At 45.8% G+C, this 16,119-nt stretch overlaps 1 protein-coding gene across 1 annotated transcript in view; it reads left to right on the top strand.

Moving 5' to 3' along the window:
• The window catches only part of FAT3 (FAT atypical cadherin 3), an 817,465-nt gene that overhangs the window by 773,963 nt on the left and 27,383 nt on the right, over positions 1 to 16,119 (top strand). Inside the window, exons 22-23 of the mRNA XM_060404221.1 lie at positions 935 to 1,092; positions 11,744 to 12,212. Coding sequence (XP_060260204.1) covers positions 935 to 1,092; positions 11,744 to 12,212 — 627 coding nt within the window. The remainder of the gene's footprint in view (positions 1 to 934; positions 1,093 to 11,743; positions 12,213 to 16,119) is intronic.

Raw genomic sequence — 16,119 nt, 5'->3', positions numbered from 1 at the left:
TTCAAGAACAAAGCTGTCCCTGAATCCACATACTTGCTTTTGAAGTCTTCTAAGGCTCTAAGATACTTATGCTGCCCCACCCCCAACACGCCTGCTGTATGCACCGCAGGTGGGTCTGCAGGGTGACAATAGGGTACTGTTCCTAACTTCAGATGTCCCTTTTTGTCCATCTCCCTTCTCCTTTCTATATGGAAAATTCTTCCTTGTCCATGATTATCATCCATTTTGGTGTATTTCCACACTTTCATCCCAGTGAGACAGCTTTTCAGCCATTACTTTGCTTCTTAAAACATAAAGTGGAAGGCAGTAAAGAAAAAAAAGAGAGAGAGAGAACGAACTCAGAATTGGGTGATATGGGTAGCTACTAAACATTCTAGGCAGGGGAGCCTGAAATTCATGGTCAAAGGTAGAGCTGTGACTGCACAAAACTTGAACTTCCTTTGTATCATTGCCTTTTTCAACATTTGTGCAAATGACCTAAGTTCGCTGTTCAGCATCAGGATACTTGGGAAATGTGGATATTCTTTGAAAATGGTTATCTTTCCCTTGTTTCATGGAAGTGAAAGTTTTTAAGTGTCTAAGTGGTGTGGGTGGGCATGAAGGAATATTTTTTTTAATGCTAATTTTAGAAAGCAGGAATTGGGAGTTTAGTGACTCTAGGAAAATTCTGGTTAGAGAACATACCAGGTTGCCCTTGACATGAGAAACTCAAATTTGGGGCATCTGACTAGTTAAATACTATTTTTTTTTACTTTGAAATTGGAATGTGACCCAAAATGGAGAACCAGTTTTTAATCCAAAATCATTGGTCCTCAATGCCTTTGCCAACTTCCCAGTCTTTAATCAACTTGATTGGTAGTTTGGTGATTCCATGGGTCCCTTCTGGTGTCTGGATGTTCAAAGTATCTATGTCTCCTCATCATGGTCTTTTCAGGGCACACTTCTCTCAGCTTTGCTGGAAACAGTTACATCAAATACAGGCTTTCTGAAAACAGCAAAGAAGAAGACTTTAAACTGGCCCTGCGTCTGCGGACCCTGCAAAGCAACGGGATTATAATGTACACCAGAGCAAACCCCTGCATCATACTGAAGGTAATTAAAATGGGTTATCTTTTCCTGCAGTCAGTTCTCATGTTAGTATTTTGGCTCTTGGACTGGAGTCTGAAATCGTTTTGTCTTTTAAGTTCAGAAACCAGAAGCTGAGTTTAGAGCCAGGGGAACAGCAGCAAAACTGGGAAGTGTGCCAATACCCCATTTCCTTTTGTACATTCAGCTTCAGAATTGCCTCTTTGGAGACTGGGGTACCTCTCTCTAGAGTGGGTTCAAGGGCTGGCCTCCTTTGAGCTGTAATCACTCAACAGTTCATTAGAGTGTTTCCTAATCAATTCCACGGCAGGGGTGGTCCTTTCAAAAGGCTGACTGTATCCTCTTATACCACATGGGTCTATCCCCAGTGACCCCTGAAGGTCACTTCTCTTCTTGCCCTGGAAGGACATTGGAGATCTGGGGTATAGAAGATTCCATATGCCCTCTTCTGGCCCAAGTAGCCTAATTTTAAAACCATTCCCAGCCTCAGAAACTCCAAAGGCACTAGATTTCCTTTAGAGCAAGTCTTGCATTTGTATTCACATCAGAGCCTCTGATGCCTTCATAAAAACAACAGCAGCAATAATACTAACAGTTTACATGCCTCATTTGGTTTGTGTTATGAAGTTAATATAATAAATGTGATTTATTTATATCTATATATACTCAGTCATGTACAATTCTTTGCAACCCCATAGACTGTATAGCCCACCAGGTTCCTCTGTCTATGGGATTCTCCAGGCAAGAACACTGGAGTGGGTTGCCACTTACAGGGGATCGTCCTGACCCAGGGATTGAACCCGAGTCTCTTGCATCTCCTGCATTGGCAGGCAGGTTCTTCACCACTAGTGCCACCTGGGATCCCATATGGAGACACAAGAAACCCAAGTTCGATCTTTGGGTAGGGAAGACCCCCTGGAGGAGGGCCTGGAAACCCACTCCAGCATTCTTGCCTGGGAAATCCCTGGACAGAGGAGCTTGGTGGGCTACAGTCCATGGGATCGTGAAGAGTCGGACATGAGAGGTTCAGAGAGGCTGGATTACTTACAAGGTTGTACGGCTACAGCGTGCCGAGCCTGGCCTCGCCTCCAGTCTCGCTCACACCACGCTTTCCATCCCCTTGCTGTCTCCGGCTTTCAGTGTTGCTGCTGCTGCTGCTGCTGCTAAGTCGCTTCAGTCGTGTCCAACTCTGTGCGACCCCATAGACGGCAACCAATCAGGCTCCACTGTCCCTGGGATTCTCCAGGCAAGAACACTGGAGTGGGTTGCCATTTCCTTCTCCAATGCATGAAAGTGAAAAGTGAAAGTGAAGTCGCTCAGTCGTGTCCAACTCTTAGCGACGCCATGGACTGCAGCCCACCAGGCTCCTCTGTCCATGGGGTTTTCCAGGCGAGAGTACTGGAGTGGGGTGCCATTTCAGTGTTGTTACTACAGCTCACTCCATCCAAAACCAAGTGGGCTTCTGTAGACAAGACAAAGCCTTCTGGATGGGAGGGGAAGGGGGCCTAGGAGGGAGCCATGTTTAATGGAACACTTTTCCTCTGGACGTGCCTTCAGAGGTGGGTGGCGTCTGTCCAACAGGACCCGCTCATCCACGGGGAAATGGCGGGCGGTCTTCTCCTTCCTGCTGCTCTGTCCCTCGGCGCAGTGGGGATCGTGGTGGGCTGTGTTGGCACCTGTGCTTTGGCTGTTTGTTAGGTTAGATGCTGCTGCTGGTTAGATGACTCCGGCTTTAATCCTGGAGGGAGGAGATGTGACGGCCCCCCCGCCACATAGACTTCATACACCTGCCTCGGGAACTCCAGGCTCTGTGCGGAGGGAGTGAGCCACTTTCATGAGGAATCTCCCGCTACCCTGACTCACTCAAATCAGAGAATCATTTCAGCCCCGTTAGGAAAACAGTGTTTTCAAAAAAAAACAAGGGAATTCCCTGGTGGCCCAGTGGTAAGGCTCCCACACTTACAGTGTAGTGTTAGGGTTCAGTCCTTGGTTGGGAACGAAGATCCTGCATGCCTAAGGGCCAAAAAATAAAAAAAAAAAAAGAAAGTATACCACCTAGAAAAGTTTTGGACAGATTTATTAAAAGAGAGAGAGAGAGAAACACTTGGGATGCACAGTTTTAGAAAACAGTGAATTCAAATCAGATCTTCATGATGGAAGAGGATAAATTCAAAAACCTAAGTCCTGTCTTTTTAACCTCCTGGCTACTGAAGCAAGCTTCCTAGCATCCTTAGCTCACTTTCTTTTTTGTAATTTTATTTTTTTAATTTATATATTCATTTTAATGGGAGGATAGTTACTTTACAATTTTGCGATGGTTTCCTCCATACATCGATATGAGTTGGCCGTAGATATACATGTGTCCCCTCCATCCTAAACAGCCCTGAGAGGCAGGATTGTATGATTACTAGGAAGGCACTCTGCTCATGTAGAGAGAGGTTGCAGCTCCAGGGACCCTGCCCAGGTGTCACTGACCTTCCCCTCTCTCCTTCCAGCTTTAAGAGGACAGGCAGCTGCTGAACATCCTTAGGAAGCAAATACTTTCTATTAGCAGTTCTTTTAAATAGCGTTAAATTTGAGAGAGAACAAAAATATGGGATATGAATGGCTTGATCCTAAAATGGAACGTGTCATTTGACACTTCACTGGCAAACGTCTAAAGTGTGCAGAACCCTAGGGATGGGAAAGAAGAATAATTCAACTTTTATGCAGCTCTAGCTCCTAAGGTATATTGTATTTCATGAACCAAGTGTGTTTCTGAGAGTTGTGTAAATTGAATCTCTATAAATGGAATTCTAATAAACTAGGGATGCTTGCTATTTGAAGGAACCCTTCCATTAATCCCTTTGTGATGTGAATAATCACCCCCGCCCCAATCTGTCTGTTGGGTAAGTTTGCTTTTCATATGTTGGCTTTGCCCAAAGCAGGACACAGCTGTGCTAAACTACTGCGGATACTCCCCTGCAGTCGCCAGGAATATCCACTTAGGGGATTTGAATCTGCTTGCTCAACATTTTCAGCCTCATGCAAGATTTAATTTCATTGGCTCTAGGTTCAGCGTGTGCCTTGTGCTTTGGTTCAACGACTACGTTGCAGTGCTTTGTTTAAATTGCACCTCTTGGTTGCTTATATTTTCCCAGCTAAAGCACATTCTCTAAAAAGTACTTAAGATGACCTGCAAGGTAGAGGGTACCCCTCGAAGACAGTTGAAGAATTGCATGGAGACCCCAGGAAATGAACATGCTCATGGACAAGGAGGCGCTCACCCTTCTGTTTACGATTGATACTTTGTCACTTCCAAAAGAGATTCCAGGCTCACTGTAAAAATTCAAAAGTGATAAAATCAAAGCACCATTAAGATGAAAACAGGGATAGGTGAATTAGGGGAAGGGGATCAGGAGGGACAGACTTCCAGTTATAAATAAGCCATGAGGATGTAATATATGGCATAGGGAATGTGGTCAATAATGCTGTAATAACTTTGTACAGCGACAGATAGTAGCTAGACTCAACAGTGATGATCATTTTGTAATGTATAAAAATATTGATTCACCATGTGGCACACCTGAAACTAATATAATAAGTTAATTATGCTTGAACTTTTGAAAATATATGAAAGAAAAGGCTAACATTCAACTAGTAAAATAGGGATGAACAGACCATTGAAAAATCTAGACCAGGGATTCGCTGAACACAGACCATAGCTCTGAATTTCCTGGCAGCCAAAGTCATGATGAAAATGGTGGGATAGGTTCCGTGGCTCTCCTCAAACCTATAAAAGAAACATGTTGGGTCACTAGGAGAGATTCCCAAGACACAAGTAATATTTTTCCCTATGTTAGTCTTTCAGGTCCAATATTATAGCAAAAGTACAAGAAGTACTTGCTCGTTAGTGTGTGTGCTAAGTCTCTTCCATTGTGTCCAACTCTGCGACCCTGTGGACTGTAGCCCTCCAGGCTCCTCTGTCCATGGAATTCTCCAGGCAGAAATACTGGAGTGTGTTGCCATTTCCTTCTCCAAAGGATCTTCCTAACCCAGGGATCCAACCTGAGTCTCTTTAAGTCTCCTGCACTGGCAGACAGGTTCTTTACCACTAGCACTACCTGGGAAGCCCAGTTTAACTGCTTTTCACTCAGTCACGTCTGATTTTTTGCAATCCTGGGAACTGTAGCCCGCCAGGCTCCTCTGTCCATGGAATTCTCCAGGCAAGAATACTGGAGTGGGTTTCCAATTCCTTCTCCAGGGGATCTTCCCTACCCAGGGATCAAACCTGAATTTCCTGCACTGCAGGAAGATTCCTTTTTAAAAAATTTTTTAAATATAAATTTATTTATTTTAATTGGAGGTTAATTACTTTACAATATTGTATTGGTTTTGCCATACATCAACATGAATCCGCCACAGGTATACACGTGTTCCCCATCCTGAAGCCCCCTCCCTCCTCCCTCCCCATAGCATCCCTCTGGATCGTCTCAGTGCACCAGCCCCAAGCATCCAGTATCATGCATCGAACCTGGAATGGTGATTCGTTTCATATATGATATTATACACGTTTCAATGCCATTCTCCCAAATCATCCCACCCTTGCCCTCTCCCACAGAGTCCAAAAGACTGTTCTATACATCTGTGTCTCTTTTGCTGTCTCGCATACAGGCTTATCGTTGCCATCTTTCTAAATTCCACATGTATGCATTAGTGTACTGCATGACCCTGTGTGTGAGGAAGCTCCTTCACCATCTGAACTGCCAGGGAAGTTGTTGTGTTAGTTCTGCTGTACAACGTGAATAGTGTGTGTATACCTGCATCCCCACTCTTGAACCTCCCTCCCATCCCGCCATCCCTCTAGGTCATTACAGAGCGCCAGACTAAGCTCCCTGTGCTTTACAGCAGCTTCCATGTATTTTTATTCTCACTCTCTTGTGCACACGTGTGAGTGTCTACTTTTTCACCTCTAAGAAAACTGAGGTTCAGAGAGCATCAATGACTTGCCTTAACTAATCAATAGTGGACCTGGCCTCTGGCAGTGGCAAGCAGATCAGGAGTACTACACCGTTTATCAAAAGAAGAGATTCAGAGGACTGAGATTCATTCATTGTGTACTCATTAAAACTATATTTTGTGCGCATCTACTGTATGTTGTTGTTCAGTCGCTCAGTGATGTCCAGCTTTTGCAACTCCATGGACTGCAGCACACCAGGCTTCCCTGTCCTTCACTGTCTCCTGGCATTTGCTCAAGTTCATGTCCATTGAGTCAGTGATGCCATCGAACCATCCCATCCTCTGTTGCTCTCTTCTTTTGTCTCCAGTCTTTCCCAGCACCACAGTCTTTTCCAATGAGTTGGCTGTTTACATTATGTGGCCAAAGATTGGCGCTTCGGCTTCAGCATCAGTCCTTCCAATGAATATTCAGGGTTGATATCCTTTAGGATTGACTGGTGTAATCTCCTTGCAGTCCAAGGGACTTTCAAGAATCTTCTCAGGCAAAACAATTTGAAAGCATCAGTTTTTCACCACTCAACCTTCTTTATGGTCCAACTCTCACATCCATACATGACTACTGGAAAAACCATAGCTTTGACTATATGGATGTTTGTCAGCAAAGTGATGTCTCTGCTTTTTAATACTCTGTCTAGTTTTTTATAGCTTTTCTTCCAGGGAGCAAACGTCTTTTAAGCTCATGGCTGAAGTCACTGTTCACAGTGATTTTGGAGCCTTGGAGCCCAAGAAAATAAAATCTGTCACTGTTTCCACATTTTCTACTTCTATTTGCCATGAAGTGATGGGCCCAGATGCCATGATCTTAGTTGTTTGAATGTTGAGTTTTAAGCAAACTTTTTGACTCTCCTCTTTCACCCTCATCAAGAGGCTCTTTAGTTCCTCTTCACTTTCTGCCACTAAAGTAGTATCACCTGCATATCTGAGGTTGTTGATATTTCTCCCAGCAACCTTGATTCCAGCTGGTGCTTCATCCAGCCTGGCATTTCACATGACGTACTCTGCGTATAACAGGGTGACAATTTTGAACCAGTCTGTTTTTCCACATAAGGTTCTAACAGTTGCTTCTTGACCTGCATACAAGCTTCTCAGGAGACAAGTAAGTTGGTCTGGTATTTCCTTCTCCTTAAGAATTTCCCACAGTTTGTTGTGATCCACAGAGTCAAGGGCTTTTGCATAGTCAATGAAGCAGATGTTTTTTCTGGAACTCCCTTGCTTTCTTTGTGATCCAACGAATGTTGACAGTTTGATCTTTGATTCCTCTTCCTTTTCGAAACCCAGCTTGTACATCTGGAAATTCTCAGTTCACGTAGCTTGAAGGATTTTGAGCATAACCAACTAACATGTGAAATGAGTGCAATTGTTCAGTACTTTGAACATTCTTTGGAACTGCCCTTCTTTGGGATTGGAATGAAAACTAACATTTTCCAGTCCTCTGTGCACTGCTGAGTTTCCCAGATTTGCTGGTATATTGAATACAGCACTTGAACAGCATCATCTTTTGGGATTTGAAATAGCTTAGCTGGAATTCCATCAGCTCCACTGGCTTTGTTCGTAGTGATGCTTCCTAAGGCCCACTTGACTTTGCATCCAGGATGTCTGGCTCTAAGTGAGTGATCACATCCTTGTGGTTATCTGGGTCATGAAGATCTTTTTGTGCAGTTCAGTGTATTCTTGCCACCTCTTCTTAATCCCTTCTGCCTCTACTAGGACCTTACCTTTATTGTGTCCATCCTACTGTTTGCCAGGTAACTATTAATGGCCATCTTAAAAATAGGTTTTTGACACATTCCCTTTCAAAGAGTGTTTGTAACCTTCTTGCAAGTTCATAATGATGTGCACTTCCAGAGCCACACACAGGCTGAAGCAGTCAGACTTTGCACCGTAATTGATACTTTCTTATGCAAAATCCTGCTTTCTTACAAGGTGACTTATAGCTCTGATAATTTGTCTCCCTAAACCCAAGCCACTGAAGATCCGGATTAAAGCACATCGCTGATTTCAGACAACCCTGAATACCTGCACCTTTTGTGACATTATGCTTTAATTGAACACGTTGCCTTCCTGTCTCCACTTCTCCACCCCGACAAACACACCATTTCAGATCCTTGCTGTAGACTTTTCTTATAGTTTCACGTACACTTCAGTTTCTGTTAAACTAACTTGCCCTCTGTTTTGAAGAAGCTCTGTCCTCTTAAAAGAGAGATTCTTTAAAACTGGATAAACTCCATTCTGAAGACAGAAAAACTAAATATGATCAGAGTATAATTTTCCAAGTTGAGAGGACTCAGATATGAAAGCATTCTCTCTTCCTCTTGGCATGCTAAGTCGCTTCAGTTGTGTCCGACTCTGTGCAACTCCATAGATGGCAGCCGACCAGGCTCCCCCGTCCCTGGGATTCTCAAGGCAAGAACACTGGAGTGGGTTGCCATTTCCTTCTCCAATGCATGAAAGTGAAAAGTGAAAGTGAAGTCACTCAGTCGTGTCTGACTAGTAGCGACCCCATGGACTGCAGCCTACCAGGCTCCTCTGTCCATGGGATTCTCCAGGCAAGAGTAGTGGAGTGGGATGCCATTGCCTTCTCCGCCTCTTGGCATAATATACTTGTAAAATAGCCAGATATTGACTTTTTACAAGGTAGTTTTTGGTATCAGCATTCTAGTTTGGCATCTAGACAAGGCTTAAAATTCCAAATTCCTAGAATTTAGAAGGTATGAGTCACTTTTATTTTCAAAAGCTGGGGGTCATTTAGGTATGTGGCTTTCTATTCACTCAGCTGTGTTGTTGCTGTTATTTTTTTCAATAGGGAAGACAAAACAGTAAGCTTAACAATACACTGTATTACCATGGGATAATTTTGTCTTCCTTAGTGATAGAGCATGTACGTATGTGACTACATCAGAGCCACGTAAGTTCTCCTGGATGAATTTATAACTTGATTATTATCCCAAGAGATGGAGGTTAGGGTTAGGGAGGGGAATGTACCAAGTAATATATGAATTAAATACATCCTTTTACAAAACCTTAGATGATGTGCACCCTCACTCCAAGGTTTTCCTTGATAGACTGGGGACCCCTATAGACTCTACAGCCACTGAGCACTACAGCAGATGGACTGTGCCAGAGGCAGGTAGTCCCCAAAGTCACATTTGATCGCTTTATTACTGACACTGAAATAAAAATATGGATATTATCCAGGAGTTGTCACTGAGCAAGTATTCTGGAGTGATTTACAATGTTCATTCAGTACATTTTGTTGAACAACAACCAAAACAATGACAAAAACAACAACATAGATTACACATGAATGATCTCTGAAAAGGAACATTTGTCTCCAGTCTTTTGGCCTGCATACATTTGCATTACCAAGCACAGGATGTATGTACCACGTACAAGGCGGCTGGCAATTCTGTAGTGGACTCATTCTCCTTGTAAAATAAGCCACGGCAGTTCTCTTTGCTTTCTCTATAAAGGGTCTTAAACCCAGAGCTTCCCTGGTGGTTCAGACAGTAAAGAATCTGCCTACAATGTGGGAGACCTGGGTTTAATCCCTGGATTGGGAAGATCACCGGTGAGGGGAATGCCAACCCACTCCAGTATTCTGGCCTGGAGAATCCCATGGACAGAGAAGCCTGGCAGGCTACAGTGCATGGGGCTGCAAAGATTCAGACAGGACTGAAAAACTAACACTTCCACTTTTCAGACCCAGACGCCAACCAGTTCTCTCTAGGGAACTTGTGTGATACATGACAAAGCTGGAATTTGATTTCTCGTTCCTAAATCCCAAGGCTCTGCCTGGTTCACAGAGCCTCCTGCCTTTCATATACACATATTATGTGGCATAAACTTTATATGTAGGAAGAGAGGGTGCCAATGAGTTCATGGAGTCTCAGTGGCAGAAGTGAGAGTCCCTAGGAATTAGTTGCCTGCAAAAAATGCTGAGGCATAGAAAAGTATCCCATTTGTGAGGGTGAGTGGTGGTGTACCCGTCCCTCACAGGTCTGTCAGGAGCCAAATGCATCTTGGAAAGATGGATTCAGGTTATTTCTGTGATACTGGCACGTCCCTGGCCCCAGTGCCCTGAGCGCCCCCGTGCCTTCCCCTCTGCCCGTTTCCCTTTCTCTCTCTGCAAGCTCCTGCTCTCTCCCCAGGTCCTGGCCCAAGACTGCGCCCGTCGGCAGATCCCAGGTGAAGGCTGGCTGCCCTGGTGAGACTCAGAGGCTGGCCTCCACTGGGTTCTTCTGCTGGTTCACAAAGGACAGAACTATAGCTTCTGTTTCATGCTTTCTGGCCGTGAAACCCTTCGTGGCCCAATACTGACTTGCTGACGAGACAGTGCTCTGGCCTTCATTCCCCAGATCCTCATACCATCTCGCATCTCTGAGAAATGCACATGAGGCTGGGCAACAGAGGAAAGGCCAGCCTGTCTCCTCCACAGCAGCTGATCCTGGCTCTCCCTGGAGGACCAGGACCGGCCCAGCAGCATTCGGCCTGCTGGCATCCTCTGGTGGCACATGACCCTGAGTTTGCTGTCCTTTTGGAGTTAGCCTGCTTGGGGCGGGGGAGACCTGGGTGCCTTCCCTCACCAGGGCAACAGAAACAGCAGGCCGTTCTCTGTAGCTGACGCCAGACCAGGGGCTGGGAGTATCTGTAAGGTGTGCACAGTTAGCCAGATCCTTCTGGAGCTCCTGAGGTCATGAAATACACATCCATTCTTTTTTCTTAAATTTTTTATTTTGTATTGAGATATAGCTGATTAAGTGTTGTTATAGTCTCAGGTGAACAGCGAAGAGACTCAGCCATATAATCTCCCCCAAAGCCCCTCCCATCCAGGCTGCCACATAACACTGAGCAGAGTTCCCTGTGCTGTACAGTAGGTCCTTGTTGGTTATCCCTTTTTAATGTAGCAGTGAATATACATATGTTCCTAGCAACTGGCCAAGCCCTGAGGACTTTTTAAGATAATCTTAACCTAAATGATGAATAGCAACCCTGAAGAACTGTTGTAAGGAGATGGCTAGCACTTAATAAGAGAGTTTATGAACTTTACACATGCATGAAGCTGGAAAGTAAGACATCTACGTGGCCTCCTTTACCCCCTACAGCACAGTCGCACAGACTTTCCTGGGGCATATACATGTGTTTCTGGGCTTATTTGACTCATGGCCGTGTCCCCGCTCAAACAGAAGCCCCAGGAGGACAGGGGTGACAACTCTGCTCAGTGGTCCTCACAGGCACTGCCACTCTGCTTGGCACACAGTAGATGTTCAAAAAATATTTGTAAATGAATATTAATGAGTTTACAGAACTCACTCTGTGCTGGTCATAGTTTGGAAGGGCGCACAGAATAAATGACCCCCCTAAACAGAAGACTGCGGTGAATTTTTAAAGGATGAAGATGGGCACAATAGGAGTATTCTGAAATATTAGGGTGGATTTCTGAGCCTGCACTCCTATTGCTAATTACAAGACAATTTGTGAAATCTCAGGTATGCATTTTCATGGCATATAATGAGAAGAAAGCGTAATTATTAAAAACCAAACCATAGCAGATTTGTACGTGGATCAACAGCCAAGTTGGGAACGGGGGTTGGGAATGGGGTACCCAAGAGCGCACGGCCAGATGCACGTTGAAAAGCGCCCCGGTGTTGGTTCCGCACAGATCGTGGACGGCAGGCTGTGGTTTCAGCTGGACTGCGGCAGCGGCCCCGGCATCCTGGGCATCTCAGGCCGTGCAGTCAACGACGGAAGCTGGCACTCAGTCTTCCTGGAGCTCAACCGCAACTTCACCAGCCTGGCCCTGGACGACAGCTACGTGGAGCGCCGCCGGGCACCCCTCTATTTCCAGAAGCTGGGCACCGAGAGCGCCATCTACTTCGGCGCCCTGGTGCAGGCGGACAGCATCCGCAGCCTGACCGACGCACGGGCCACGCAGGTGCTGAGTGGCTTCCAGGGCTGCCTGGACTCCGTGGTGCTGAATGACAATGAGCTGCCGCTGCAGAACAAGCGCAGCAGCTTCGCCGAGGTGGTGGGCCTGACGGAGCTGAAGCTGGGCTGCGTGCTCTACCCCGACGCCTGCGAGCGCGGGCCCTGCCAGCACGGAGGCAGCTGTGCCGGCCTGGCCTCCGGAGGTGAGCGCCCTGGGCTCCCGCCACTGGGGGGGAGGCTGGGGTGGGGGGGATAGGGGGTGGGATGGTGGGGGGAGGCAGACCTGCCAGACCGCTCTCTCAAGCATCACCAACCCAAGCGCTCTCCCAGAGAGGTGGATTCCGCCCACCCGTGCTGGCTCAGCCTCTTAACCCCCTGATTGAAGTTGGCAATCACAGGAGCCAGTCGCTTTGCAGAATCCCAAGGGCTCAGCAGGCTAGCTGCAGGGGCCTGCAAGGTGCTGTCTGGAGCCCTCTCCCTATCCTCTCTACACCTTCCCAGGTCTCAGCAGCCGGAAGGAACAGGATGCCCTTTGAAGTGTCTGCCCCCTTTGGACCACTTGCATATCAGTGCAGAAAGACTGGTAACAATCTGAGTCGTGATGACCACGCACTACCCTTTCACAGGCAGACGTGGGACTTCACTAGAAGCTAAAGGGCTCCTGAGGGTGAAGACACCCCCCTAGAAACAGAAGTGAAGAGATGTTTTGGAGGAAGCTTTTAAAATGTGTGTATTACAAACAAGTCTAGTGCAACTCCGAAAGAACAAGGAGGAGGCAATTTACATGAACTATCAAGACAGTCAATGAGAGCAATGATGCTTTACCCCAGTAAAATTTTCCCCAGAGATCATGAAGAGGACAGAATGGAGTAGGCAAAAAGAGGGGGAGAGAGGCAGGGATGGTGTGGATTTATAGAGGGTTTCTGTTGTATGAGGGGAAAGCTAAGACTCTTTCAGAGTCTGAAGATGAAAGAATCCCTGACTTTACTCAGATGCAGGATCTGAGTTAACGTAAACTAGGTCAGGCTCTCCTGGCTGAAGGCTTTGCCATCTGATTCCACTTCAGGCCCTCTGTGGAATCTCTCAGTGGGAGTGTGATTAGCAAATTTAAACCTTCCTCACAAATCACATAGAGATTCCGCTGTGTACATTACCATCTACTGTTGGTGAAGCCCAACTCCAAATTTAGACTCCATTTTATTATTAGAATGTTGCGAACTGCCCATGAAATGATGTGTTGCTGAAACACAGACGCCAAACACTGAAGTTATTTAGGCTTGCCGATGTTACTGCCGCACCGAGGGCCACATGCCCTGGGGGGAGATTTCTGCTGTCTCAACTTAAGAAATCTATTTGCTTTTTTTACTGTCTCAGCAGTATATGTAAATAAAGGGTTGTTATGGTGCCATAATTCTCGAATGATGGGCAGTAGCTATACTTCAGTGGTTCTATAAACCAGCCTATTATGACAAGTCATGGCCAGTTTTTCACCAGCCAAAACAATTCTGCTAGTGTGAGCTATCCACGATATATAAAGGGAGCATATAATTAAATTGGGTGGAAATAGAACACCACTCCATGTCAAATACTGGGTCCACAGCCACAAATTGTAACATACTTTTAACGGTGGCAGGATGTTGTTTTGCTGGCAAAGCTATGGGTTTCCACAATGGGTTAGCATGAAAATAATAATAATCACTGTGTTAAGGAAAAAGACTAAGGGAGCTTGTTTTTTATTCAGTGTGTATTTTAATTTTGTTGTTGTTCAGTTGCTAAGTCATGTCGGACTCTTTGCCAGCCCATGGACTGCAGTATGCCAGGCTTCCCTGTCCTTCACTATCTCCCAGAGTTTGCTCCAACTCATGTCCATTGAGTTGGTGATGCCATCCAACCATCTCATCCTCTGCCACCCCTTTCTCCTCCCACCTTCAATCTTTCCCAGCATCAGGGTCTTTTCAAATGAGTCAGTTTTTCACATCAGGTGCCCAAAGTATTGGAGCTTCAGCCTCAGCATCAGTCCTTCCAATGAATATTCAGGACTGATTTCCTTTAGAATTGACTGCTTGGATCTCCTTGCAGTCCAAGGGACTCTCAAGACTTTTCTCCAGCACCACAGTTCGAAAGCATCAATTCTTCAGGGCTCATCCTCTAATTACCATAAAAATCCCTGAGCTAGGTCTTCAGTGCAGGTATGTTCGTTAAATATCTATAACCCCCATCAGAAACAGCAGTTTTCCTTTGTTTTTAAAAGCTCATTTGGCTTAACCAAAGTTCAGGACTGAGGACCCACCTGCCATATATTGATACTTTTTCACGTGGTCTAAAGAATGTGTTTTCCCTTCCCCAGGGACCCAGCTTTGCCCATGGGTTGCATCCGCTGTCAAACACCTCATTGTCCCTTGCTCTCCAGCTTCCCCCTATACTTGGATTTGGGATTGGGATTCTGTGGCAGGTATTCTTTCTTCCAAGGGAATAAAGTCTTTCTTTTATCAGCTCAAGTCTTTCCTTTCTACTGGGAGCTCATGTTTTCCTGAAACAAAGTATCTTTCCTCATCTCCCACTCCCTTCTCCCAAACCTACTACCTCTTATGAGAGAGGTAGTTGAGAGGACCCGGTGGTTCTTATCTCAGGACCCACCCCACCACGCATGGTCCAGAAAGAGCAGTACCGTGCACAGCAGTGCTGAACCCGGGCCAGCAGACTCCTGGCAACTCACCAGGAAATCCAAGAGGACTTGCTTCCATGGGGACCACAGAGCCCTCTTCTGAAGAAGTACCTATTTGCTGCCTGGCTATCGGGATTGAGGTCTTGGCTTCTAGAAAAGAGGAGAGAGAATCCATTTTCTTGCCCCACTGTCTGTTCTCATGTGAGGACTTTTTGCTGGGTCCCCCTATCCCATCTGCAAATTCCCTTAATGAGGCGTACCCAACCTCCAGGGTCTATTGCCTGATGATCTGAGCTGAAGCTGATGTAATAGTAATAGAAATAAAGGGCACAATTAATGTAATGTGCTTGAATCATCCCCAAACCACCCCTGGTCCATCTAAAACTTGTCTTCCACCAAACCTGTCCCTGAGTGCCAAAAAGGTTTGGGGACTGCTGCCCTAAATTGAAGAGAAGTAGATGGCAACCCACTCCCGTATTCTTGCCTGGAGAATCCCGTGGACAGAGGAGCCCAGTGGGCTGCTGTCCACAGGGTCGCACAGAGTCGGACACGACTGAAGCAACTTAGCGTGCATGCATGCAAGCCCTATATTGGTGCTAAATAGTAGGGAGGTGTGGGGGGAGCAAGAAGAGGCAGAACCAACAGTTTGGCTTTAACTCATATCTGTGAACTATTTAGCTAATTATAAGGTTATTTAAAATAAGGGAGAAATCATCTCAGTTGTGAGTGACGATTTAAAAAGAACAAGAAAGAAAAAGAGAAAAAAGCAGACTGTCATTAATGAAAGAATATTCATGCCTGGAAGAATTCCCTCTGGCTACCAGGGTATCTAATCACAGGAAAAGAGTCTTACTTCCCCTGATCAAAGGCTAGAATGCAGGGAGCAGTCAAAGAGGAAATCTGAGCTGGAGAAAGTAGAGCGAGGTGCTTAATGACTCCTTGCACATGAGAATGTTGATAACACAGTTATCTGAGCATCTTGCTGTTGTTGCAACCCTGAGTTATGTGTCACTCTAAAATTCCATGACACCTATGTTTCTATAATCATTCTCTTGGACCTTAGAGGATGCTGGAGGATATTGGTCATTGGCTGTCCTGGTAATCCTCTACTCTCAAATCGTGACAGTCTTAGCACCAGGCTCTTGTTCAGAGCATTCAGAGTTTTAAAAGTGGGCAACTCAGGCCATGAAGCAGATTTCTTTCAGAGAAGCAAGATTCTGCTCGAGCTACTTCCAAACCCACTCAAACCCTTGACAAGGCTGCCAAGTCTGCTAGCACGGAATGGCATGGTCAGCAGATTTGACCAGTGTTATACCTCTGGCTGTCCCACGAGCCGGCCATGAGAACCCAGGGGAGTCAGAGCCCAGAACACTGACTTGTAATAAGAGGGTAATTATGACTCTGAAAATCAACCACAGAGGGAAGGCTCTCTCTTGGTAAAGCCT

Source organism: Ovis aries, chromosome 21 (genome assembly GCF_016772045.2).
Source record: "Ovis aries strain OAR_USU_Benz2616 breed Rambouillet chromosome 21, ARS-UI_Ramb_v3.0, whole genome shotgun sequence".
NCBI lineage: Eukaryota > Metazoa > Chordata > Mammalia > Artiodactyla > Bovidae > Ovis > Ovis aries.
This window is presented reverse-complemented; position numbering and strand designations above follow the sequence as displayed.